The sequence below is a fragment of the Bubalus kerabau genome, chromosome 9 (genome assembly GCF_029407905.1).
Source record: "Bubalus kerabau isolate K-KA32 ecotype Philippines breed swamp buffalo chromosome 9, PCC_UOA_SB_1v2, whole genome shotgun sequence".
In the NCBI taxonomy this organism is placed as follows: Eukaryota; Metazoa; Chordata; class Mammalia; order Artiodactyla; family Bovidae; genus Bubalus; species Bubalus kerabau.
The window spans coordinates 105,254,490-105,279,562 of NC_073632.1; the positions used below are offsets into that span (position 1 = coordinate 105,254,490).

At 46.9% G+C, this 25,073-nt stretch overlaps 1 protein-coding gene across 7 annotated transcripts in view; it reads right to left on the bottom strand.

Moving 5' to 3' along the window:
- Nucleotides 1-25,073, bottom strand: part of PRKN (parkin RBR E3 ubiquitin protein ligase) — a 1,201,168-nt gene that overhangs the window by 38,439 nt on the left and 1,137,656 nt on the right. For all 7 annotated transcript variants that reach the window (XM_055536152.1, XM_055536157.1, XM_055536158.1 and 4 more), the window contains one exon: nt 941-1,024. In XM_055536152.1, the coding sequence (XP_055392127.1) occupies nt 941-1,024 (84 nt within the window). The remainder of the gene's footprint in view (nt 1-940; nt 1,025-25,073) is intronic.

Sequence of the window (25,073 nt, forward strand, 5' to 3'; positions counted from 1 at the left end):
GGAGCACACCTATCAGATCTTTTGATCGTAAAATAGCTTGTCTAACCTGTTGGTTCTTTCCATAGATCAAAGAAGTGGGAATGATGAATAAGCAATTAGCATATGACCAGATCTCCTCTGAGTTTACCTTTCAGTAATCTCTCCAACAAGCTATGTGAACAAGAGAGCATCCAAAGAAAGCTCACAAGAAGTCAACAAGCCTGCACGCAGTGGGGGATGACGATGACTCTAAGCCCCCATCTCAGCGATTCACCGATACTACTTCCCTTTTTCCCCTTAAAAACCTTCATGGCTGAGCAGACTCTTCAGAGATGGTTTCTGGGGGACACTGAGTCCACCATCTCCTCAGATGGCTGGCTTTCTGATCAAAAGCAATTTTCCTTTCTACCAACAGCTGCCTCTCAGGTATTGATTTTCTAGCAGTGAGAAGCTCGACCTGAGTTTGGTAAGAATGTTGCTAAAGAAACAACGATATTCTTGCATCATATAATACTTCTATCACGTCATTCATGGAGAGAGTTCTCACCAAAGACTTTAAACAAGGGCACTTAAAAAAAAATAATGTGAAGTTAGTATTGATTTCCCTGATTCAGAGGTTGTTAAATTGTTTGATCTCTTTTCTAAAGACTCCTCCGATCACGCTAGACTCCTTATCCCTACTCCACTCACCCCTGGGGAAGAACTCCCGTGGAAGAACCAAGACACCACACATGACCATTGGGAAGTCTGCAGCGGGACCCTGAGGACAGGGGTCGTTTGGAGGGACTGATGACTGGGGAGCCAGAGCCCCATTACCGTGGCTGCAGGCTGCTAGTCTGGTCCTTTCTTTTTCAGATTGGAACCTTTGATGATCTCCAGAAACCAGCTCCTGTCCCCGACGAGAGCCTGAGCCCCGATCTGGGGAAGAGCCCCGATCTGGGGAAGGCAGAGGGCGCATTACCTGAGTGACTGTTCCTGAGGCTTCAACCACGGTGCCGCAGTCACCCTCGTGGTACTGTTCCTTACAGTCCCGGCAGAAGACGAACTGCGGGAGAACACAAGCAGGTTAGAGGCGGGCTTGCGGGCCCCGTTTGGTCACAGCCTGCTTTCCTTTCCCAAGCTTGCTCTACTCCTGCCCCTGACTTGGTGATGCTTTCCGTGCCAAACTACCTTTCGCAAAGAGGAAAAACAGTCCTATTTTGATGACACTGTTCACTCTTTACTAAAGAATGTTCCAAGCACCGCAGAAGCATTTTGAAAATGAGTCACATTTCCTCTCTTTGAAATGTTTCTAGCCTAGCAGAAGAGACAGCAATGCAAAGAAATATCTATGGCTAAGTGTTACTGGTGTTAGCATATGAGGAAAACAATCTCAGCCAAGAATTTCACATCTGATATTTATTTACTTGCATCAGTTCAGTTCAGTCCCTCAGTCATGTCTGACTCTTTGCAACCTCATGGACCGTAGTATTCCAGGTTTCCCTGTCCATCACTAACTCCCAGAGCTTGCTCAAACTCATGTCCATTGAATTGGTGAAGCCATCCTACCATCTCATCTTCTGTTGTCCCCTTCTCCTCCTGCCTTCAATCTTTCTCAGCATCAGGGTCTTTTCCAATGAGTCAGTTCTTCACACCAGGTGGCCAAAGTATTGGAGTTTCAGCTTCAACATCAGTCCTTTCAATGAACATTCAGGACTGATTTCGTTTAGGATGGACTGGTTGGATCTCCTTGCAGTCCAAGGGACTCTCAAGAGTCTTCTCCAACACCACAGTTCAAAAGCATCTATTCTTTGGTGCTCAGTTTTCTCTATAGTCCAACTCTCACACCCATACGTGGCTACTGGAAAAACCATAGCTTTGACTAAACAGATGTTTGTTGGCAAAGTAATGTCTCTGCTTTTTAATATGGTGTGTAGGTTGGTCATAGCTTTTCTTCCAAGGAGCAAGCGTCTTTTAATTTCATGGCTACAGTCACCATCTGCAGTGATTCTGGAGCCCAAGAAAATAAAGTCTCTCACTGTTTCCATTGTTTCTCCATCTATTTGCCATGAAGTGATGGAACCCGACACCATGATCTTAGCTTTTGGAATGTTGCGTTTTAAGCCAGCGTTTTCACTCTCCTCTTTCACTTTCATTAGAGGCTCTTTACTTCCTCTTCACTCTCTGCCATAACGGTGGTGTCATCTGCATATCTGAGGTTATTGATATTTCTCCCTGCAATCTTATGCAGGGTGTCTTCCAGCTTGTGCTTCATCCAGCCTGGCATTTTGCATGATGTACGCTGCATATGTTTTCTTGCATAAAGGATTTATATATCCATGTTTAAGGGTCTTACTTTTGTATTGAAAGCCTACTATGGAAAGAAGAATGGGCCGTCATGAGTTGAATTCTGTGCCCCACAAACTCATATGTAGAAGCCCTAACTCCCGGCACCTCAGAATGTGACTGTGTTTGGAGATAAGACCTTTGAAGAGGTAAGTAAGATAAAATGGGGTTTCCCAGGTGGTGCTAGTGCTAAAGAACGTGCCTGCCAATGCTGGCGACATCAGCGATGTGGGTTCAATCCCTGGTTGGGGACGATCCCCTGGAGAAGGAAGTGGCAACCCACTCCAGTATTCTTGCCTGGAGAATCCCATGGACAGAGGAGCCTGATGGGCTAGTCCATGGGGTCACAAAGAGCCAGACATGACTGAAGTGGCTTAGCACACACGCATGCAAGGTAAAATGAGGTCCTTGGGGGGGAGTTGAGCAATAGGACTGGTGTCCTTACAGAAGGCGATCAGGACAGGCACTGGGACTGAGAGACGACCATGTGTGGGTGAGGGAATGTGAAGTGTGAGTCACTCTGACATGTCTGACGGGACTGTGGCCCGCCAGGCTCCTCTGTCCCTGGGATTCTCCAGGCAAGAGTACCGGAGTGGGTTGCCATGCCCTTCTCCAGGGCATCTTCCCGACTCAGGGCTCGAACCAGGGTCTCCTGCCCCAGGGACGTCGAAGGAGAAGGTGGCCATCTGGGAGTCAAGCAGAGAGGTCTCAGGAGAAACCGCCTCTGCTCCCCGTTCTTGGACCCCCGGCCTCCGGAACTGTGAGAACGTACGTTCCTGTGGTCTTAGCCCCTGGCTGTGGCGCCCCAGGAAGCTAAGGCGTGGCTGAAGTAAAGCTTCTCACCCGGAGACGCGCTCCTGTCAGCATTCAGCGCTCCCTTCAGGATGGAGGAGACCCAGGAGTCGATGGTCCTCCCCTTTCACTGACTGAGGAGGAGGCTGGAGACGCGAATGCTGCAAAAGGAAGCTGGCCTCGCTCGGCCCCTGCGGCCTGCTTCCCCTCCCCATCCCGCTCGGAGGCGCCGCGGTGGCTGAGGGCCTGGGCTCCGCGGCGACGGGGCTGGAGCCATCGCCCTGCCCCTTGACGACCAAGGCCACCTTGGAAGAGCGGCCTCGGAGCCTGGGCCTCGGTTTCCTCCTCTGAGAAGACAGGGTAACAATGAGAACTGTCTCACATGAGCGCCAAGAGAGGTAGCTGAGATAAAACACACGCTCAGTGGCTACAAGCAGGCCTGGCACATGGTGTTTTCTGAGGAGATGCCAGCCAGGCACTGTCCTTATTTCACGGCTGGAGAAGGAGTTAGATAGTGTTGGCTGCTCAGTCATGTGCAACTCTATGCCCACCGGGCTCCTCTGTCCATGGGATTCTCCAGGCAAGAACACTGGAGCTGGTTGCCATTTCCTTCTCCAGGGGGGAGAAGGGTCTTCCAGCATCTGGGTGACCTGCCCCCCGCTCACCCAACGTGGACTGGAGACCAATGCTTGCACAGGGCTCTGTCCAAATTACAGGTTTGCGGGCAAAGGCAAAACAAAGCAGGAACCAGACGGTCACTGTCCTAAACCCTAAGTTTGGGGATGCTTTTTACACGGCAATCGATAAGCCCATACAGCAATGCCACTGTATTCCTGGAAGCCTCGAAGAATTTCCAGAGGCTGGAAAGCTCCCAAATTCATATACTAGAGCATAAACCAGAAATTGAACTCAATTTTGCTTGAGATAAGACTGATTTGGGGACTTCCCTGGTGGTCCAGTGGTTCAGAATCCTCTTTCCAATGCAGGGGACAGGGGTTCAATCCTGGTGGGGGAAGTAAGATCCACATGCTGTGAAGCAGCTAAGCCCACTTGCCACAACCAGAGAGAGGCCCTTGAGCTGCGGCTAAGACCCGACGCAGCCAAAAAAAAAGACAGGTTGAACTGATAACCCCCCAAACAGGATCTAGAAAAACCCAGCTTCATCCCAAACACATCACCACTCTGCCTCACCTCAAAATAACAGCCTTTTCAGGACGGTTTTTTTCACGTTGTCTTTTCCAGAAACAGGTTCCCTGCTCCCCCCTACCCTCCCCACGGTCACTTTCTTGTTTCAACAACTCATCTGAAAATAATTTTAATGTCAGGGCATAACAAACAAGAAGAACAAGTATTTTATAAGGAAAAGGTCTCCTCTACAGATGTCACCATTTGGCTTCTGAGCCAACACTTTCAGAGTCTTTTAGCCTTCTTATTTCTTCTCACAGCAAAGAGACTGAGCCCGCCTTTTGTGGGACGTAAACGTTCCTCAAAGGTTCATCTTGGTGGGAGAGGGGGTGTGTGTCAGCACGTGTTTACACAAAGCACCAAGACCACCAGGCTTTCATTTCTGACATTTTAACTTTCCCTGAACTGAAAGCTGATCCAGCAAACGGTGAACAGGTTGGATCCTAGAGTTCCTTCTTAAGGTTTTTCTTTTTTTTTTTTTAACGTATCCGCTCATCTGGGTTTGCCTCAGACCCAGCACTCTGCTCTCGTGTAGAAAAACTGTGAGCTGTGTGGTTCACTCACTGAGAAGAGCTCGCTGTATGATCTCAGCCCAGTGCTTTCCATGGAAGCAAGTCTGATCTCTTGGCATGACAGGGAAAACGCTTCACATCTTATTAGCTCGTGGATGAGATATAAAACCAGTTTCATGGTAGAGGAACACCCTGGAGGTTGATCATTTTGTCAGAATAAATAGGGCTTTCCTTACACAAAGACATTAAATTCCCTTTCATACCAGTGCTACAAAGAATAGAGTATTAAAAAAAAAACCGGAAAAGAAAGCGCATATAAAAATTAAACCCTCACCGCTTCAGTATGGCAAAAGGCAAGCAAAAGCTTGAAGAATGTGCTGGTGATAATTTAGCATGAATGCACTTGCTAATTTGCTCTTATTCAGAGAGTATAACTTAAGTTTAGCTACATCGTGCCTTTGGCTTTCTAGTTAAATAACTCAAATCTGTCTCATACAAAATGGGGACATAATTAGAAGGTCTGGTTTGATCTAAAAAATATCTTCAGGTTTTTAATTTAATTATCTAGAACTTAAGACTGTCAACCAGGTGCTTGAACAAATGCTTAGGCCTTCGGTTCTCAAACTGTGGTAGCAAGGAGCCCTGGGATGCCACAACAAATTCACAGAAGTGCGGTGGGATTATTTACACTTTTGAGGAAAAGCACAGTGATGCTTGGCATCTGTGGGACTCTGAATTACTAACTCATGGCATTAATGTACATTGTACTACTCTTCTTTTGATGACATCATGTTTTTGCAAAGCAGGATTTTTGGAGGTTACTGTGTGATAAGAAAGACAGGTGAACATTTCTTTGGACCAGGAGATGTAGTTATTTAAGAATGAAATAAATATATTTTTTTCTTTCAATCTACATGAACTGTTTTTTCAAATGGGTATTAAGTTGTTAAGATATTAATTCTTCCTATGTTATTTGGACCTAAATATTTAATAAACAGAACTGTTAGGCATTTCTTATGGCCTAGAAGCACCAAGAGAAGCAGCCACAAAGGGCAAGGAGAACAGAGGAAGTCTGGGGAGTTCTGGCCTAGGCAGATATAGGATTCCTTGAAATCATATTTTGGGTTTGTTTGCAAAAACTCCCAGGGCACAGGTATTTCCAAAGAGCTTGAGGAGGAAGCAAATCTGACTGTAACATTTTCATAGTCTTTCTACTGACTTGCCTGTCTCCTTTCTGGGGCACATGGATCTGGCTTTAACCAATAGCGTCGATGGCCACAATTTCCCCAGGGGCTTATTAGTTATTAACTGTGGGCTCAGTTTTGCTGAGGCTCTTTTAAGATGCCTTATGAGTAAACACTAATAGAATTGACCACCACCTATTTACATTGTATACTTTTCCTGGGTTATTTTCTTTTGAGATAGATCTGACAAATGCCAACAATTTCTGCAGTCTTTTAAAAAAAGAATCTTTAAAGCTTAAAAAAAAAATCTTAACAGTAATAATACTTACTCTATTGATTTTCTAAACTCTATCCCCTTATGAAATTTGATTAAAAACCAATACATATGGGCTGTATTATCTTAGTGTCTGTGATGTTAGTTTCATGCGTCAACTCGGCTAGACTATGGTGGTGGACGTTTAGTTGCTGAGCGTGTCCGACTCTTACAATCCCATGGACTGTAGCCTGCTAGGCTCCTCTGTCCATGGGATTTTCCAGGCAACAACACTGGAGTGGTTTGCCATTTCTAGTGCCCAGTTATTCGGCCAAGCACTAATCTAGGTTTCTCAGTGTAGGTATTTTGTAGGTAAGACCAACAGTCACTTTACCTTAAGGAAGGGAGATGGTCCTAGGTAATCTGGGTGGGACTGATTCCATCAGTTGAAAGTTTTTAGGAGCAGAACTGAAGCCTCCTCAAGAAGAGAGTTCACCTGTGGACAACTGAGTTCCAGCCTGCCCTTCCTTGCAGCCTGCTCTATGGATTTAGGACTTGCCTGGCCAGCCCCATAACCACATAAGCTTGTGATCAAGCTCTCTCTGTCTATATGGATGTAGGTGTATTAGATATATAGATATCTACATATACATAGGGCTTCCCTTGTGGCTCAGCTGGTAAAGAATCTGCCTGCAATGTGGGAGACCTGGGTTTGATCCCTGGGTTGGGGAGATCCCCTGGAGAAGGGAAAGCCTACCTGCTCCAGTATTCTGGCCTGGCGAATTCTACGGACTGTATAGTCCATGGGGTCACAAAGAGTCTGACAGGACTGAGTGACTTTCACTTCACTCACATATAAATGTATACTAGAGATCTCCTATTGTTGTTTTTTGTTGTTGTTCAGTCGTCAAGTCATGTCCGACTCTTTTCGACCCCATGGGCTGCAGTATGCCAGGCTTCTCTGTCCTTCACTATCTCCCAGAGTTTGCTACCCACGGGATGATGCATCTTAGAATATAACACCAGGAGCAAGTTAATCACACCCAACAATATGATGGCTTCCCTTTATTTGACAATGAATTTGGTGATCCAATACATTTTTCTCTTTGGAGTAGCTACCTGGGAAGTTGAGGGCAAGTTTCTCACGTAACTATAGTAATTAGCTCATTCTAGATGCCTAAAATGAAGCATACAATTTTTTTTTAAGGTTTTTGGCCATGCCATGCAGCATAACAGGATCTTAGTTCCCCAACCAGGAATCGAACCTGTGCCCCCTGCAGTGGAGCATGGAGTCTTAACCACTGGACTGCCAGGGTAGTCCTAAAATATACAATTTTAAAACAACTATTAAATTAGGGATAAGTCCAATGAGATAAACTTTTTTTTCCTAGTAAGAAATAGCCAAACTGTTCTTAACATTCAAGTCATATATCTGTCTTGAAATTAATATGTGTTGAGTATTTACTTTTGAAATGAATAAAAACTTGGACCTGGACAATATATAAGAGAATAGCATATTGTAATTCATGAAATCATATAGCGATATTTAAATATTAAAAAAAATCTGATACAATTTAGTGTTTAAAAGTAAAGCCTCTGAAGCCTGAGAGACCTTGAGTCAGAGACTCTTCTCTACCATTTATTATCTGTGTGATCCTAACATCTCTTTGCTTTAGTTTTTTTGCATCTATAAAGGAGATATAATAGATAACTAAGACCTCATCCAGTTTCTGGCATACAGTAAACAGGAGAAATGGTTTTCTCATGGAGTTACGATGTTTTATACACAAAAATATTCTACAGAAAAGTAAGGTGATAATTAAGCACCTTGTTAGTTAAAGTAATTCCCAATGTACTGATAAGTGCTGTGTTTCTGTGAAGCCCCGAGTGAAACTGAGGACCTCCTGGGAAGTGCCAGACTTGTCAACTCGCCATGACTGCGGCCGAGAGAGGGATACTGACCTCTTCTTCTTCCTGTGCGTGCAGAGGTATCGTCACTGCCAGTCCTCTCAGGAAATCCCGTACTATCTTACAGCTAAATGAACCGCCCGTCACTTTATCTTTCAGCATCATGTCAGCAGACAAGTCATTTGATTGATGCTTGAGCTTGATCTCCCATATGCTCATAATGGAGACATTCAAAAGGAGATGTATGTATATTTTCTCTTTGGAATCAAACGAACAGCCTCCAGTGCTATCAGAATTTTCAAGTGGCTGCTGATCAATAAAGTTGAGAGCCAGTCAATACCTGTAAGTGATGACCCTCGAAATAAGGGTTTGATCCTCCAAGTTGAAATGTCTCTATATGAATGCCCAAAGTTCTTTGCACGTGTTTTCTATCACGACATCATCTATTATAAAAGCATTTTATTATGTTTATTATTATTTATTTTTCTTCCACAGCTCTGAAGTTCTGTGTTAAAAGAGCAGGAGAACATCAAATGCCATCTCAGGACCCCTTACTGTAGTCAAGAGAAACATCAAAACTATGAAGCACACGTTTGTCCTTCTCTGGGAATAGATAAAATATTGTTCTTCTAGGCGTCTGACTTTCCAGAAGATGGCAGCAGTGATATATGGGATTCGGCCCCAGTGTATTAAAAATAGTCCATCGAAAGAACCAGGCTCCCTGTGGGGCGACTAGCCGCCCATATATGCAAAACTGGTTCTCACAAGCCTGTGCCACAGGGCGGAAATGGTGTTAAGAGTCTAACTTGCTAAAGCACAATTCTGAAAGGAAGAATGTCAGGTTATTTCCTTTCAAGTCCACAACATTTTAAAATCACAGAATTTCCTGGTGGGAAGCAGCTGTAAACTGGGCCACGCTCTAAATGCAAACAGACTAAGACGATCCTTTACATGCCATCTCCAGACGGCTAAAAATAAATAACTTCAAGGAAACTGAATATAGCTCAGTAGCTGAATTCTTTTGTCTTTTTCAAGTTCTATCCAGCTCCTCAAGGGTCAGCGATGCCATCTCGATTGCCACCAACTGCTGTCACTTCTGCGCCCTCTCCCCTCGCCTCGTCCCCTGAATTATTTTTGTTTTAGGTTTGCCACCATGAAAAGCCCCTTACTTTCCTTGGTTTAATTTCTATTCATGGGAGCTCTTAAAAGAACCCTGAAAATTCTTATTTTTTTTTCCAGTAGCATCATGAGGTCATCAAGTACAAGTACGTATCCATTCAGTCTTTAGGTTGTACAGAGTCTTAATTTATACGCTTACCGTGAGTACCATCTAATGGGAAACTTTATCACCATCTGTCTCAGAACCTATTAGAGAAGATGAGCTCACACTATAAGAGACCCTATCTTCCAGGCTACTTTCAACAGGACTGACCTTGGAACCTTAAATTAAGAGAGGAGCCTGATAAATGCTTCCAATGGTGGGGGTGGGGCTCCTGGGGATGACCCTGCCGGGAACTGAGGCGTCCATGGTATGGTTATAGACAAAAGCATCTGAACTTAGTTTCTTCTTTAAGCTATTTATAGTTTTTCCTTACTGTTGTGTGAAAATTGTATAAATCATATGTTGAAAATTGTATAAATAGTTATGCTTAATTGGTTCACAGTGCTTTTCAGGTCTATTATATCCTTCAACTTCTCTGTATAGTCATTCTATTAATTTTTGAGAGTTTGATATTGAATCTCCAACTAACAATCTTCATTTATCTACTTAAAAAATAAATGCAATATATAACTGTATATATTTATAAATTTATACTTTATATATTTATAAATGTATATAACTTTGTTCAGTATTTTCCAAGCCTCTTGTAAATGTGTTATCATAGTTTCATAATTTAAAAAAAAGTTGTAAAAAGATATTCTAGTTTTTCCAAACTTAAAAATGTTTTCAAAAACAGCTTTATTGGGACATAATTCACACAGTCTGAGTTTTAAAAAGTAGTTTATGTATTTTTTGAGTGGATAATACATGCACACAGGACAAATTTAAAAGATGCAAAAGGCAAATAGTAAGAAAAAAAAAATGTCTCCCTTCCTCCTTGGTCAGCTTACCAAACTCCCCAGGGACAATCGCTGCCGCCTGCATAAATAAACGCTACTTTGAGACTAAAAGCGGCACAGAGCATTGCTTTAGGCAACGGGCTCTGCCCCTCACTTTCCATGTCATACACTCACAGCCTGTCCTGTATCAGCGCCTGCAGAGCAGCCCTGAACAGCTGAAATCTTCCTCAACGGCCGCACGATGGTCAAGTCGACAGATGTATCTTAACTCACACATTTATGAATGAATTCAAGCAGCCCCCACGGATGAGCATTTAGGTCCTTTCCAGTATTTTGCCATGATAAGCAAAGCTGTGGGGCGCATCCTTCTCCACAGGTCATTTTGCACATGTGAGAGGAGACCTGCAGGGTGAGTTTCCAGAAGTGACATAGCTGGATCAAAGGGTGTGCGGCGTTCATATTTTGATTGCTTTTGTGAGCCTGATCTCCGTGGAGGGTGCACTGGTCCCGGGTCCAACAGCAAGGTGTGTGAGGGAGGGCTTGCCCCGGTCCTCTCCAGGGCGCCATGTCAACCATCGGGGCCTGCGTCAAACCCAACAAGGCCACAAGAGAATCTCTAACTCTAAAAGTTAGTGCTTCACCCACGTTGGATTTCTGCAAAGACACCTTCCTGGATGGAGAAATAGCTTCGAGTCACTTCTGAGCCTTGTCCAGACTGAACCAGGGTCAAGCGTGGCTTGCGGCCGGCCCTCCATCGGTTGTTTCCCTGTCTCCCCCCAAACCTGGGCTCTGAAACAAGGTGCTCAGAGCCTGTCACCAACTTGTTCAGACTGGCCTGATTCCATCCTGCTGGCGAGAAAAGGATTCTAAGTGAATTTTCACTTTGGTGGTTTTAAACAACTGATGGCCAACAAACTGGAGGTCCAGCTGAGGGAGAAAGAAACAGGAGACACGGGAGCGGCAGGTTCAGATGCCCCTGCTGTGTCCTGGGTCTTAACCCTGAGCTGAACAGACTCAGCGCCGCTGCCAGGACGTCAGCCAGGACAGGGCAGGGGCCCTGGGGCAGTGTGACAGGTGCGACCAATGGCAGTGACCCCTCCCCCCGAGCCCCACACTTCCCGCCTCACCCTCTCTTGCTGTAACCATTTCAAAGAAGCATTCCCGTGGTGTCCGCCCCACCATCATCCTCCCCAACTCCCTCCCTCCCTTCACGGCTCCCCTTGTTTACCGAGGCTAAGGTCGGATTGGCCTGCCACCTGGGACCCTTGTGAGTCTTTGTTGATGACGTTCACCGCATTGGTGTTCCTCCCAACAAACTTCTTGGTGGGCGAATTTCCGCATCTAACTGGAAACTCCCTCTAACATCTTGCAAGGCCGGCTCAATTTTGCTTTCCAATCAGCGTTTCCCAGGCCTTATGGAGCATTTGGCTCCTTCTGGAGACGGAGCACTGGTCTCAGAGTATCACATTCAGCACCACTTTCAAATATTGCCATTCATTAGTGGGGCCCATTCAAATATTGCCATTAATTAGTGAACATGCTTGAATATGGCCATTCATTAGTAAAATGCACAGCATATGTCTTCTATAATTTTTTAACTGGTCTCTAATCCTTGTGACCTTATCATTTACAATCTGTAGCAAGACACTAGACTCTGTAAAAACGATTATACTCTGCCAGTCAAAATGTGAAATCCAGGCCATATGGCAGCTTGAGTCCAATTTGTCCCATGTGCCCGTGGGCATCCTTCTGCTCACTGGCATGGCAGGGGAGCTGGATATTTCCCTTGAACACCTGGGGCCGACCCCGGGCAGCTCTGGGCAGGGTCAGCCTTGGAAAGCGGCTGGCAGTGTTGGCGGCACTCCCACTGGCACATCTTAGAGACGCTTGTCTCGGGAGGTTTTGCAGCTTGTCAGTGATAGATAAATCAATCAAAATTATATAGCAATCCTTGCCTGTGTGTTGGGCAGTTTTATAGGTGCCCTGAGAGTATACCCACTTCCGTCCACTCCCCATAACCTCAGCCAAAAAAATGGCAGGGTATTTTCTCTCCAGGACTGTCTCTTTCTTATAGTCCTCTATTAAATATTGAATATTTATCTCAAAGAGTTGCTCAATCACTTCAGTCATGTCCGACTCTTTGCGGCCCCATGGACTGCAGCCCGCCAGACTTCTCTGTCCGTGGGGATCCTCCAGGCAACAACACTGGAGTGGGTTACTATGTCCTCCTCCAGAGGATCTTCTGATCCAGGGATTGAATGTGCGTCTTCTGCACCGCAGGCAGATTCTTTACCGATGAGCCACCAGGGAAACCCAAACGAAGAGGACTTGGATCTTACTCATCCTTGTTTCCCCAGATTCAATGTCTGGAACGTATCAGGAACGTAGTAGGTGATCTCTGTCTGTCTGGCGCATACCAGGCTCCCAGCTCAAGGCTGGAGAGACCGTGGAGAACAAGAGGTGGAGGACAACAGCCCGGGTTGTGTGCTGAGTGTCCAGGGGAGGCAAGTCTGCAGAAGCCACCAGAGCTGAGCCCTGAGTGGGCTGGTGTTTGGCAGCAGTGGCATTTACTTTTCTGTCCTTCACATCCCATTCCCTCCTTAGGCAGCGGTTCTAACACCAGGCTAATTCCTCTCTGCTTTGCTGTTGTTGTTCAGTTACCAAGTTGTGTCCCCATGGACTGCAGCATGCCAGGCTCCTCTGTCCTGCACTCTCTCTCAGAGTTTGATCAAATTCATGTCCATTGAGTCGGTGATGCTATCTAACCATCTCATCCTCCGCTGCCCCCTTCTTTTGCCTTAAATCATTCCCAACATCACGGTCTTTTCCAGTGAGTTGGCTCTTGCCATCAGGTGGCCCAAGTTTGGAGTTTCAGCTTCAGCAACAGTAAATATTCATGGAGGATTTCCTTTAGGATGGATTTGATCTCCTTGCAGTCCAAGGGACTCTCAAGAGTCTTCTCCAATGCCACAGCTCAAAAGCATCAGTTCTTTGGTGCTTAGCTTTCTCGATGGTCCAGCTCTCACATCTGTACATGACTACTGGAAAAACCATAGCTTTGACTAGATGGATCTTTGCTGGCTAAGTGATGTCTCTGCTTTTTAATACACGGTCTAGGTTTGCAATAGCTTTTCTTCCAAGGAGCAAGTGTCTTTTAATTTCATGGCTGCAGTTACTGTCCACGGTGATTTTGGAGCCCAGGAAAATAAAATCTGTCACTGCTTCCACTTTCCCCATCTCCCCATTCCTGACCTCCCTTCTAAGTTATGGTGCTGCCTGCTGCATGTTCCCAGCTGGTTAGGGTGCCATCACTTCAAATTCACGCCAACTCAAATCCTATGTGATTATTATGGAAAAGAAGACTGGGATGAAAGAGCAGAAGCTCAAAGAGTTAAACTGAGGGACGGAGTAGGGGATCCTGGGTCCACTCCTCCTCCTCCCCTGCTTTCTTCACTCAGAGAACACCCAGTTATCCTGAAACGCTCAGCACAGACCTCACATCCTCCCAGAACTATTCATTAATGCCACGGCTAACAGAACAGCTGTCATGCAGGCAGTTTGGACAGACATTTGTAAAATGAATGAGCGGTAGGAGCTGGAAAACTCTAAACTCCCGAGAAGCATGGGGAGATCCCAGGGTCAGCAGGATCTAGCCACTAGGCCCACGGAGCAGGAGGATGGGACCAAGACACTTTTTTTAGTCCAATTATGCAATCTGTAGCTGAGTTCAGAAGCTAAGATCACAGGGCTGAGGGAGAGGGGAAGGCTTCATCACAGAGGGGTTTGGATTGGTTTGAAACCATAAAAAGAAAAGGAAAAAGAATGAAGATGCTAGAACGAAGGGGAATAAGGGTGGGAGGAAGACCCTGGAGAAAGTCAAGGCCAGGAAGACCTAAACACTCCAGAGTTGTGGCTTCATGGGACACAGCAGATTTGCAGCTTCTGGGAAGGCAGACTCCAGGGGCAGCAACCTTGCTGATGAGAAGGTTCTTTGAAGGAGGTTACATCTCATTAGTGTGATGCCAGCTAATTAGTTACTCTTCTGGAGGCAAGAGGAAGAGGAGAGGTAAGGATGGAGGAGGCTGGAACAGCCATTGTCAGTCAAGAGATGACACACGAAGCAAAGGAAGCCCAGACACGCTGAGGACCCAGCTGATGTCACAGCCCCAGCCTTTGGCTCCCTGGGACTTAAACTGTGGCCCCAGAACAGAGGCATCGGTATCACCTGGAAGCCCAAGGCAGAATCTCAGGCCCCACCCAGACGTGCTGAAGGAGAACCTGCATTTTATTTAATGAGATCCGTGATGACCTGTGTGCACACTGCAGGTCAGAAGCCCTGCTCGAGCTCATTCATTCAATCAGAAGTACTGAGCACACGCACTGTGAGCCAGGCATCCTGAGGGCATACAAAGATGTATACATTTCCAGTCTCACATGAATCACAGATCACCCCTCCCTCCTTTACTCTGTCTCTCTACCCAGCCCTCCCTCCAGCCAATGAGTATTTATTGAGAACGTATTATGTGCCTGGTGCCATGCAGGGCCTTCTTCTTGACCTCACTGACTTTATGCTTAGCTGTATCCTAACTGTCACAGAGGACAAGGTTTGGGAGAAGCATAAGATATGAGCACCCACTAGCCTGGGCAGTCAGGCTAGGTCTCCAGGAGGAAGTGGAGAGTAAATTGAGACCCAGTTGAGTTTGGTCAGATGATGGGTCCCTGAACGGTACTTGTTCCAGGTTTGGGACAGTGCAAGTTCTGGGGGCTTTCGGGGAGGAAGGTGGATCCTTTCACTCTGGACCACTGAGTAGGAGGTGCTGAAGTGAGGAAGAGAGGTGGGGGTAAGGACTGGAGGTAGAGGGAGGCTCAGGGTGGGAGGCGAGGCTCTGTGGAGGCTGTGGGTTCTGGTTGAATGGCTGGGGTGGGAGCAGGGGCTATAGCAGGCAAACTGAGTCAGGCTGGGAGCCCCAGGGAGCCGGAAAGCCTCAGCACCCACAGCCGGCTAATTAGAGTCAGACACAGGCGGTGGGAGAAAACCATCACGCAGAAAATCAGTTTTGGCCAGTGGGATGGCATTGCTAATCAAACGCAGCAGGAACAGACTCTGCCAGTGTAATTCTGCAGCATTTCAGTCTTTCTGATTTGGAAACCATTGGCAAAAGGACACAGTAGAACAGAGCTGACACAGGAGCAACTTAAAGTGTCCCAGTAGCCACACTGCACACGTGCTGAGTCTCTTCAGTTCAGTTCAGTCACCCAGTCGTGTCCGACTCCTTGTGACCCCATGGACTGCAGCACGCCAGGCCTCCCTGTCCATCACCAACTCCTGGAGCTTGCTCAAACTCATGTCCTCAAGTTGGTGATGCCATCCAACCATCCCATCCTGTCATCCCCTTCTTCTCCTGCCTTCAATCTTTCCCAGTATCAGGATCTTTTCCAGTGAATCAGTTCCTCACATCAGGTGGCCAAAGTATTGGAGTTTCAGCTTCAACATCAGTCCTTCCAATGAATATTCAGGACTGATTTCCTTTAGGATGGACTGGTTGGATCTCCTTGCAGTCCAAGGGACTCTCAAGAGTCTTCTCCAACACCACAGTTCAAAAGCATCAATTCTTCAGAGCCCAGCTTTCTTAACAGTCCAGTTCTCACATCCATACATGACCCCTGGAAGTCACTTCAGTCGTGCCCAACTCTTTGCAACACTATGGTCTGTAGCCCACCAGGCTCATCTGCCCATGGGATTCTCCAGGCAACAATACTGCAGTGGGTTGCCATGCCTTCCTCCAGGGGATCTTCCCCACCCAGGGACTGAACCCTGTCTCTTATGTCTCCTGCATTGGCAGGTGGGTTCTTTACCTGGGAAGCCCAAAATAAAAAAAACAGGTGAAATAAATTTTAATATCTTATTTAGCCCAATATGGACATATCAGGTTTCCTGGTGGCTCAACTGGTAAAGAATCTGCCTGCAATTTGGAAGAGCTGGGTTCGATTCCTGGTTTCGGAAGATCCCCTGGAGAAGGGAACAGCTACCCACTCCAGTATTCTGATCTGGAGAATTCCATGGACTGTATAGTCCATGGGGTCACAAAGAGTCAGACACGACTGAGTGACTTTTTCACTTTCACCCCAATATAGCCAAAGCGCATTTTCAACATGTGGCCAACATAAAAGGTGTTGTTACTTTACATTTTTCTCATTGAGTCTTTGAAGTCTCATGTGTAATCAAGGCTCACATCATCTCAATTTAGACAGCTGCCTTCCGGTCACTCAACTACCTACCTCACAGGGCTGGTGACTTCTACGCTTCCAGTCACTCAGCTGCCTCACAGGGCTGGTGGCTTCCGCATGCGACAGAGTGGTTCTAGAACTCTCTAGGTTGAGGACTACCTGGCCAGCTGAAGTACCAGGACAAGAAGCAGAGCACCTTGCATATGGTGTAGTGAGTAGGACAAGGTGAGGTGGCGGACTGCTACTGCTACTGCTAAGTCACTTCAGTCGTGTCCGACTCTGTGCGACCCCATAGACGGCAGCCCACCAGGCTCCCCCGTCCATGGGATTCTCCAGGCAAGAACACCAGAGTGGGCTGCCATTTCCTTCTCCAATGCATGAAAGTGAAAAGTGAAAGTGAAGTTGCTCAGTCGTGTCGGACTCTTATCGACCCCATGGACTGCAGTCTACCAGGCTCCACCGTCCATGGGATTTTCCAGGCAAGAGTACTGGAGTGGGGTGCCACTGCCTTCTCCGGAGGTGGCGGGCAAGAGGAGATAAAAAATCAGCCATGTTAAGGGAAAGAAATTTAGATTTTTTTCTAATAAAGGATGCTCTTCACTTTTAGCCTTTGAAAGACTTATTTTGTGCTATGATGTAGGAGAGGTGTGTAGAAACAGAAAATCAGAAATAAGAAAATTTGGTGTAATTGTCTGCAAAGAGAGTGTATGAATTTTCCCGCCACACACAGAATTCTTTGTGAAAATAAAGTAAAAAAAAAAAAATCAGAATTGACCTGAGTTATCTCTAACTTTCCTGGTGTCTCTGGGTGCCGGGTTTACCTGCTTGCTCATTGTCAAGTTTTGTAGCAAGGACAGATAGTGTCCAGACCATTAATCACAGAGTAGACTGTTGATCTGAACTGCTGCAAGTAAGTACCTGTTTCTAATGCCTGCAATCTTATCCTTCCTTTAAATGGTGATATAGGATGGATGTAATAAATGTACAGCCACAGAGATCTACAATTCCAGTCATATTAGTTGGACCCACTATGACTACGGTCTCTTAATTTAGTCAGCCCAGAGGTTTAGGTTAGGGACTTCTGCTTTTTTAGATGTGAAGTATCAGGATGGTGAGGAGGAAACGGCAACCCACTCCTGTATTCTTGCGGGGATAATTCCACGGCCAGAGGAGCCTGGCGGGCTATAGTCCCTGGCGTTGCAAAGAGTCCGACAAGACTTAGCGACTGCACACATCAGGCTGGCGCCCTGAGTTTGGAAGCCTTGGTCTACATGATTTTAGACGAAGACTTTCATTTGAGGTGGTAGACCCTGGTGAGTTAGGTAAAGGTCACCTTACCACAGACGGGTCACACTACGGCAATTGATGTTGATGTTGAATTGATGTTGAAACTTAAAATCAGGACTTCCCTGGTGGCAGAGTGGATAAGAATCCACCTGTCTGGTGAAGTGGACATGGGTTCCATCCCTGGTCCAGGAAGTTCTCACATGCTGTGAGCTAAGCTAAGCTCCTGCACCACAGCTACTAAAGCCCGCTTGTCCTCGAGCTGCAACTACTGAGCTCGTTACATCGAGAGCCCGTGCTCCCCAGCAAGTGAAGCCACCGAAGTGAGAAGCCTGCACGTCGCGACTAGAGAGCACGCCCCACTCGCTGTCACTAGGGAAAGCCCATGAGCCACGAAGACACAGCACAACAAAAAATACATAAATAAAAAGGAAGTGAGAACCCCGACTGGATTTCATCCTTGAAGTCATGAGGGATGCTGAAACAAATCTCCAAAACTTCCCATCACAACACAAAGTTCTCATGGGCATGGGGTATTTAGGGGTGGGAGGCTTGTTACTCCCTGTTCAAGGTTTTCCTGAACCTCTGGTGTTCTCTGCCCCGGGACCTGTGACCTCAATTATTACTGATGAAGTTTCCCACTCAAAAAGAAAGAGAAGAACCAAGAGGTGGGGTCTGAGGTTCATACACACACAGCGGTCTCCACGGAGCTGAGCCATTGGAGGCTTCTGTAGATGGCAGTGACACTTCCTCAGGAAGGTTCGGGCTCAATAGAGGCAGGAGCAGGCCCCTTACCCTCCTCCATGGGCCTCTGTGCCCTGATGAGCAGGCGGTGGTGAAAGCCCTCCACTGAGAGAGCCCCTTCCCCTGAGGCCTTCCCCCAGGGCCTGGGCAGGCCTCCTCAGGCGCGTGTGGGCGCGAGACAATGCCTGCCTTGGGCTGAGGAGAGCCGGAAGCCCGGTGCCTCCAGTGACCAGAAAATCCTTATCTCCCAGCAACACGCACCTTGCAGAGTCTTACTAAGTTCAGTTTAGTCACTCAGTCGTGTCCAACTCTTTGCAACTCCATGAATCACAGCACGCCAGGCCTCCCTGTCCATCACCAACTCCCGGAGTTCACTCAAACTCATGTCCATCGAGTCGGTGATGCCATCCAGCCATCTCATCCTCTGTCATCCCCTTCTCCTTCTGCCCCCAATCCCTCCCAGCATCAGAGTCTTTTCCAATGAGTCAACTCTTTGCATGAGGTGGCCAAAGTACTGGACTTTCAGCTTCAGCATCAGTCCTTCCGATGAACACCCAGGACTGGTCTCCTTTAGGATAGACTGTTTGTATCTCCTTGCAGTCCAAGGGACTCTCAAGAGTCTTATCCAGCACCACAGTTCAAAAGCATCAATTCTTCAGCGCTCAGCTTTCTTCACAGTCCAACTCTCACATCCATACATGACCACTGGAAAAACCATAGCCTTGACTAGACGGACCTTTGTTGGCAAAGTAACGTCTCTGCTTTTGAATATGCTGTCTCGGTTGGTCATAACTTTCCTTCCAAGGAGTAAGCTTCTTTTAATTTCATGGCTGCAATCACCATCTGCAGTGATTTTGGAGCCCCCCAAAACAAAGTTTGACACTGTTTCCACTGTTTTCCCATCTATTTCCCATGACGTGATGGGACCAGATGCCATGATCTTCGTTTTCTGAATGTTGAGCTTTAAGCCAACTTTTTCACTCTCCTCTTTCACTCTTATCAAGAGGCTTTTTAGTTCCTCTTCACTTTCTGCCATAAGGGTGGTATCATCTGCATATCTGAGGTTATTGATATTTCTCCCGGCAATCTTGATTCCAGCCTGTGCTTCTTCCAGCCCAGCGTTTCTCATGATGTACTCTGCATATAAGTTGAATAAGCAGGGTGACAGTATACAGCCTTGACGTACTCCTTTTCCTATTTGGAACCAGTCTGTTCCATGTCCAGTTCTAACTGTTGCTTCCTGACCTGCATACAGGTTTTTCACTCCTCTATATATTAAGACCATAGCCGTGGGGCTCCCCGGGTGCCTCAGTGGTTAAGAATCCGCCTTGTAATGCAAGGTACATGGGTTCAATCCCTGGTCCGGGAAGATCCCACATGCAGTGGAGCAACAAAGCCCATGCACTGCAACTACCGAGCCCACGTGCCCTACAGCTCGGGCTCTGCAACAAGAGGAGCGACCACAAAGCCTGCACACAGCAATGAAGAGTCGCCCCTGCTCACGGAAACCAGAGGAAGCTGGTGTGCAGCAAAGCAGACTCAGCGTGGCCGAAAAATAAAAGATCTTAAAAAACAAAAGAATCCTTAAAAAAAGGAATGAATGAATCAAAGAGTGAAGAATGGGATGAATTCTCCTATTGGGGTGGCCTGGACATAGGTTGTTTTTTTTTTTTTTTTTGAGGTTTCATTGGAGGCAGGAGGATGGACAAAATGACCAAGTCACTCTCACCACCTCCTTCAGCTCTGGGACTCCACCCTGAACGCTGGTCTGGTCCTCATGTGTCTCGCAGGCCTTCACATCAGTGCAGATGGGCAGCAGACGGCCTGGCGTGAACCCAGCTGCGTCACACAACGAGTGACGAGGCTTACAGCAGGATCTGGGGGGAGCCCGTTAACTGTCCCTCATGGCGGCCACAGGTGCCACCGAGGGCCTTTCCTTAGATGCGGCCCACCGTGGGCAGTATTCCTGGCTGTTTTCCAGGGAACATGAATGGGAACCAAGCGTCCTCAAGGACTCTCATCCAGGCAGGCTCCTGGTGGAGCCTCACACCCTCGGGTGAATCAGGAAGTAGCAATAGGGGATTAGGAGGGTAACCTGCAAATCTACACCTGAGGTTGTCAGGTGGCGGTTAAAACAGTGGATTTTTAAAAAGTGGATGCTTGCTCGTGTCAGTTTTGAAAGATACACTCTGCTGAAGTGAAGTTAGTCGGTCTCAGGGATCATATATAAACATGTGTCTGATACAGGTCCATGCTGGAAATAAACCGTGAACTAGGGATACCAGTCAACAGGCTGGACAGGAATGACCCTCACAACCTCTAGGTTTTTTTTCCCTCACAGATGCTTGCAGTTTGATTTGACCTGATTCTGGGATTTGTAATGAAATCTTCCCATTATTTTTTTTTAAGTTGTAAAGTTGGATTTGATGCTTTCTGAAAGAAAGCTGATGCTACCACCACGGGCCTATTTTTGCTATTTCTCAAATCTATCAAATGAGTAAGGTGTCCAAGTCCTACCTTTTGGAGGGAAAAGTCAGCTCAGTGTATATAAACCTTTTAAAGTTGTTTTTCTTTTTCTTTTTGTGGTCATGTCGTGGCTCGTGGGATCTCAGTTCCCCAACCTGGGATTGAACTGTTGCCCTTAATGGTGAAAGCGTGGAGTCTAGCCACTAGACCGCTGGGGAAGTTCTTGTAGAAACCTCTCAATGCTTACATCACCGTGAAGTGACAGGACCTCCTCACTCTGCACCTCTGATCTGTGACCATGTCTTGCTTTGAAACATCACTTGGGGCTTGAGTGCAATGCCTCATGAACCACGACAAAGTGGTTTCTTAGTATCGGCTCTAAGGAAATGCCTTTCAGGCTAATGACAGTAAACTGACTCGCAACAAGCAATTTCTAGACTCCTTTCTCCACCAGTAATTTCCATTCCACTCAGGCGAGGTAGATCCTCCTCTTTCCACGTTCAGTGATCAGCACTCTTGCAAGGCAAGTACAACGTGTTTCTGTCAATCTGCGCTCCTGCCGAGTCATGCTCGGCGTCATCACCGAGTCCTGGAATGTGCAAATCTGTAATCGGTTTTCACACGATGAGTTATGATGTCAACACAATTATGCCAACCTTGAAGAGCAGGGAAATGCAGCCAGAACTAAAAAAGAATGCTTGGGCGCTGGCGGGGCAGGTGGGACACGGCCTGCTGTGCGAGGGACAAGAGGCACTTGGGCTAGCCAAGGCTTTAGGTTCATTTGGTATTTCAAATAAATGGAACTTTAGAGGACTTTGAGGTGTAATTTTAAGATTAAGATTAATTTAATGTAAATCATATTTACATTAAAACCTCTATAAGTACACTATATGCATGTGTGCTCAGTTGCTAAGTCGTGTCCAACTCTTTGCGACCCTATGGAGCCCACCAGGCTCTTTTGTCCCTGAGATTCTCCAGGTGAGAACACTGGAGTGGGTTGTCATTGTCTCCTCTAGGGGATCTTCCCAACCCAGGGATTGAACCTGCGTCTCCTGTGTCTCCTGCATTGGCAGGAGGATTCTTTACCACTAGCGCCACCTGGGAAGCCCAAGTACACTGTATCTGTCATTAAAATGTCTTAATATCTGTGTTAACACATTCTCATAATTTTTAACACCAAGGAGAGTCAGAATCATACCAACATTACAATTTCTAAGAAGTATGCTAGTAATAATTAATTTTAGTGCATCACAAATATAGAAATGTGCTGCCATGATGAACAAGAAATAACTGCTTATCGTTTGGCAAAGGTGGAAAGAGGAGCTGGGGTGGGGTGGGCCAGCTCCACTCTGCTGGAGGAGGGACCACACGCTGTGTGCAGTGGTCTTCCGGGAGGTGAGGCCACAGTACCAGCTGGCTTAATTCTGAGATGGCATTCATTGTAAAGAGCACCTTCAATTTAATGATTGCTTGACTACAGAAGGAAAAAACACTGCCATCATATATATCCACATTCATTTAAAACATTTCCCTGAATTCCCTTAAATTCATAAATGTTAAGGTATATAAAAATGTGATTTGTAGCAGTGAGGAAATGCTGTGCGCAAAGTTTAAGAAACATGCATGTAGTTCCACCCTCAAACTTCCTCTTCGAGGAATTTTTCCTAAAGAAAACTCAGAAACATAGCAAAAAGTAATCTACGGGAAAATGGTCACCGTTCTGAAAGATAAATTAAGATAAATACAAGTAAAGCATGGCGCTGCCTCGTGAATGGATGTTTGCATGAGTGCTCAGCTGCAAAGTCGTATTTGACTCTCTGCAACTCCATGGACTCTAGCCTGCCAGGTTCCTCTGTCCATGGGATTCTCTAGGCAAGAATACTGTCGTGGGTTGCCATTTCCTCCTCCAGGGGATCTTTCTGACCCAGGAATCGAACCTGCATCTCCCGTGTCTCCTGCATGGGCAGGTGGATTCTTTACCATTGTGCCACCTGGAAAGCCCAAACGGATGTTTGGTCACATTAAACTCAGCCTTAGAGAAATGGAAGGTTGCTTGCAACACACCTTTTAAGGGGAGAAAACTGCTAACCCAGCACACGGGAAGCCCAGGAAATGGGGAAGGAAACTGTCCAAAATGGCACACCCTGCCCATTTCCAGGTTGTCCCCACACCGTTCACAAGCCCACAGCCCGTGTTGCAGATGGAGGATGAGAAAAGACAGTTTTTCAAACACTGTGGTTATGTTGAGAACACGCTTCAGAACTACAAGCATTTTGGACAGAAACTATTTCTCAGACTCTGAAGCCATTACATGTTCTCTGATGTGTCACGCCATAATGGCCATGTGGCTCCCAGAGTAGGATCTTTAAGAATAAATGATGAAGCGGTGCATGAACACGTGACATGCTGAAACACAGACAGATACGCCGAAGGGGCAGAGACCCAGTGTGTTTGGGGTGGCTCCTCTCCAAGGACATAGACAGCAACTTTTGTACTGAAAGCACTGCTCATTTCAGAGGAAAGCTGTGTGCTTGCTGGATATGTTTTGATTGCCAGAAGGTTCAAAGGAATCATGTAAGGCTGTCACTATAAAAATGAAAGCGAGCCTAACCTTGGTATGATATTTCTTCGATAAACAGCAAACCGCAGAAAAAGAATTTAAAGCCCTATTTGAAATCACGTGCTGCAAACCCAGGTCCCTTTCAAAGTCCGACCCCCATCAGCTGGCAGAGTTGGGGACCACCCTCACAAAACGCGCGTTCTCCATGACAGCTTGCTGTTCTCTGATTACCAATGTCCTTGCGGCTCCCTGAGATCAATAGAACTGCTACGTATCTACATAAATCTGAGAGGCAGGTCCATTCACACATCAAGTTTACCCGATCTTGCTTTTCAGCTGAGAAGCAGAATTGAAAAGGATTTCGGAGAGCATGTGAAACAGGAAGATTAAATTCTGTCCTATGTGTATCGTGAACAAAAGTGCTAAGTTGGCATCGATGTCCTTTTTAGTCTCGGTGTCAAGATGATAAAGGTCGCGGGTGCAGGCCCCGGGCACAGGGGGGTCTGCTGGGTCAGCACCTCGGCGTCTCCAGGGCCAGCTGCTTTAGGAGGGGAGGCAGGCCCGGGGCACAGCGGGGATCTGAAAGTGAGTGTGAGCAGGACAGGGCAGGTGTGTGAGGGGAGCGTGAGAGCAGGTAAGTAAGAGCGGGCGTGTCTCACGAGGTGCGGTGTGTGCACGTGTACGTAGATGTGCCTGCTTCAAACGTCCGTGTAAGCAACACAAGTCAAGCGTGGCCCTCCTATTGCGTTAGTCCGCCTCTGTGTGCCCCGCGGCCTGCGTCTGGAGGCGGGTGTTGGTGTTGCTGCTCTGAGACCCATTTCATCCACTGGACCTGGGTCTCTGCCAGCACTTCGTTGACGGGAGGAGGCCCGTACCTGCCGTCAGCCATGAGCACCGCACGCAGCCTTTCACCAAGACCGGGCTCCATGGACTGACTATGATGGGCTGCGAGTCTGAGCTTTCATGCCCGCACAGATCTCCTGCAACCCCGCCAGCTTCCTAAGGCCCTGCTCCTGGGCTGATGCTTGGAGGGGCCCCAAGACCCAGCTCGCCCGAACTTCAACAGCGAAGAGGCGGGGAGAGGATTCCCTACACCCTGGCTTTCACCTGCCATGGGCCATACGGACTGTTACGTGGAAGCAGACGGAGCTGGGGGAGCACCACTCCATGGGAGGGAGGGGGGATGTGGAGTCACGTGAGGCACAGAAGGAGTGATGTGTGAAAGACATCATCAGTTCTCATGACAATGGTAATATGAAGAGTCTAGAGGTCAGTGGCACCAAGTACAGAAAATTAATCAGAGGACTGACAGAGTGCTTAACCCCCAGGAGGATTTTGCTTGCTCCCTGGAAGAAAAGCTATGACATACCTAGACAGTGTACGAAAAAGCAGAGACATCACTTTGCCAAAAAAGATCCGTCTAGTAAAAGCTCTGGTTTTTCAAATAGTCATGTATGGATGTGAGAGTTGGACTATAAAGAAAGCTGAGCACCAAAGAATTGATGCTTTTGAACTGTGGTGTTGGAGAAGACTCTTGAGAGTCCCTTGGACTGCAAGGAGATCCAACCAGTCCATCCTAAAGGAGATCAGTC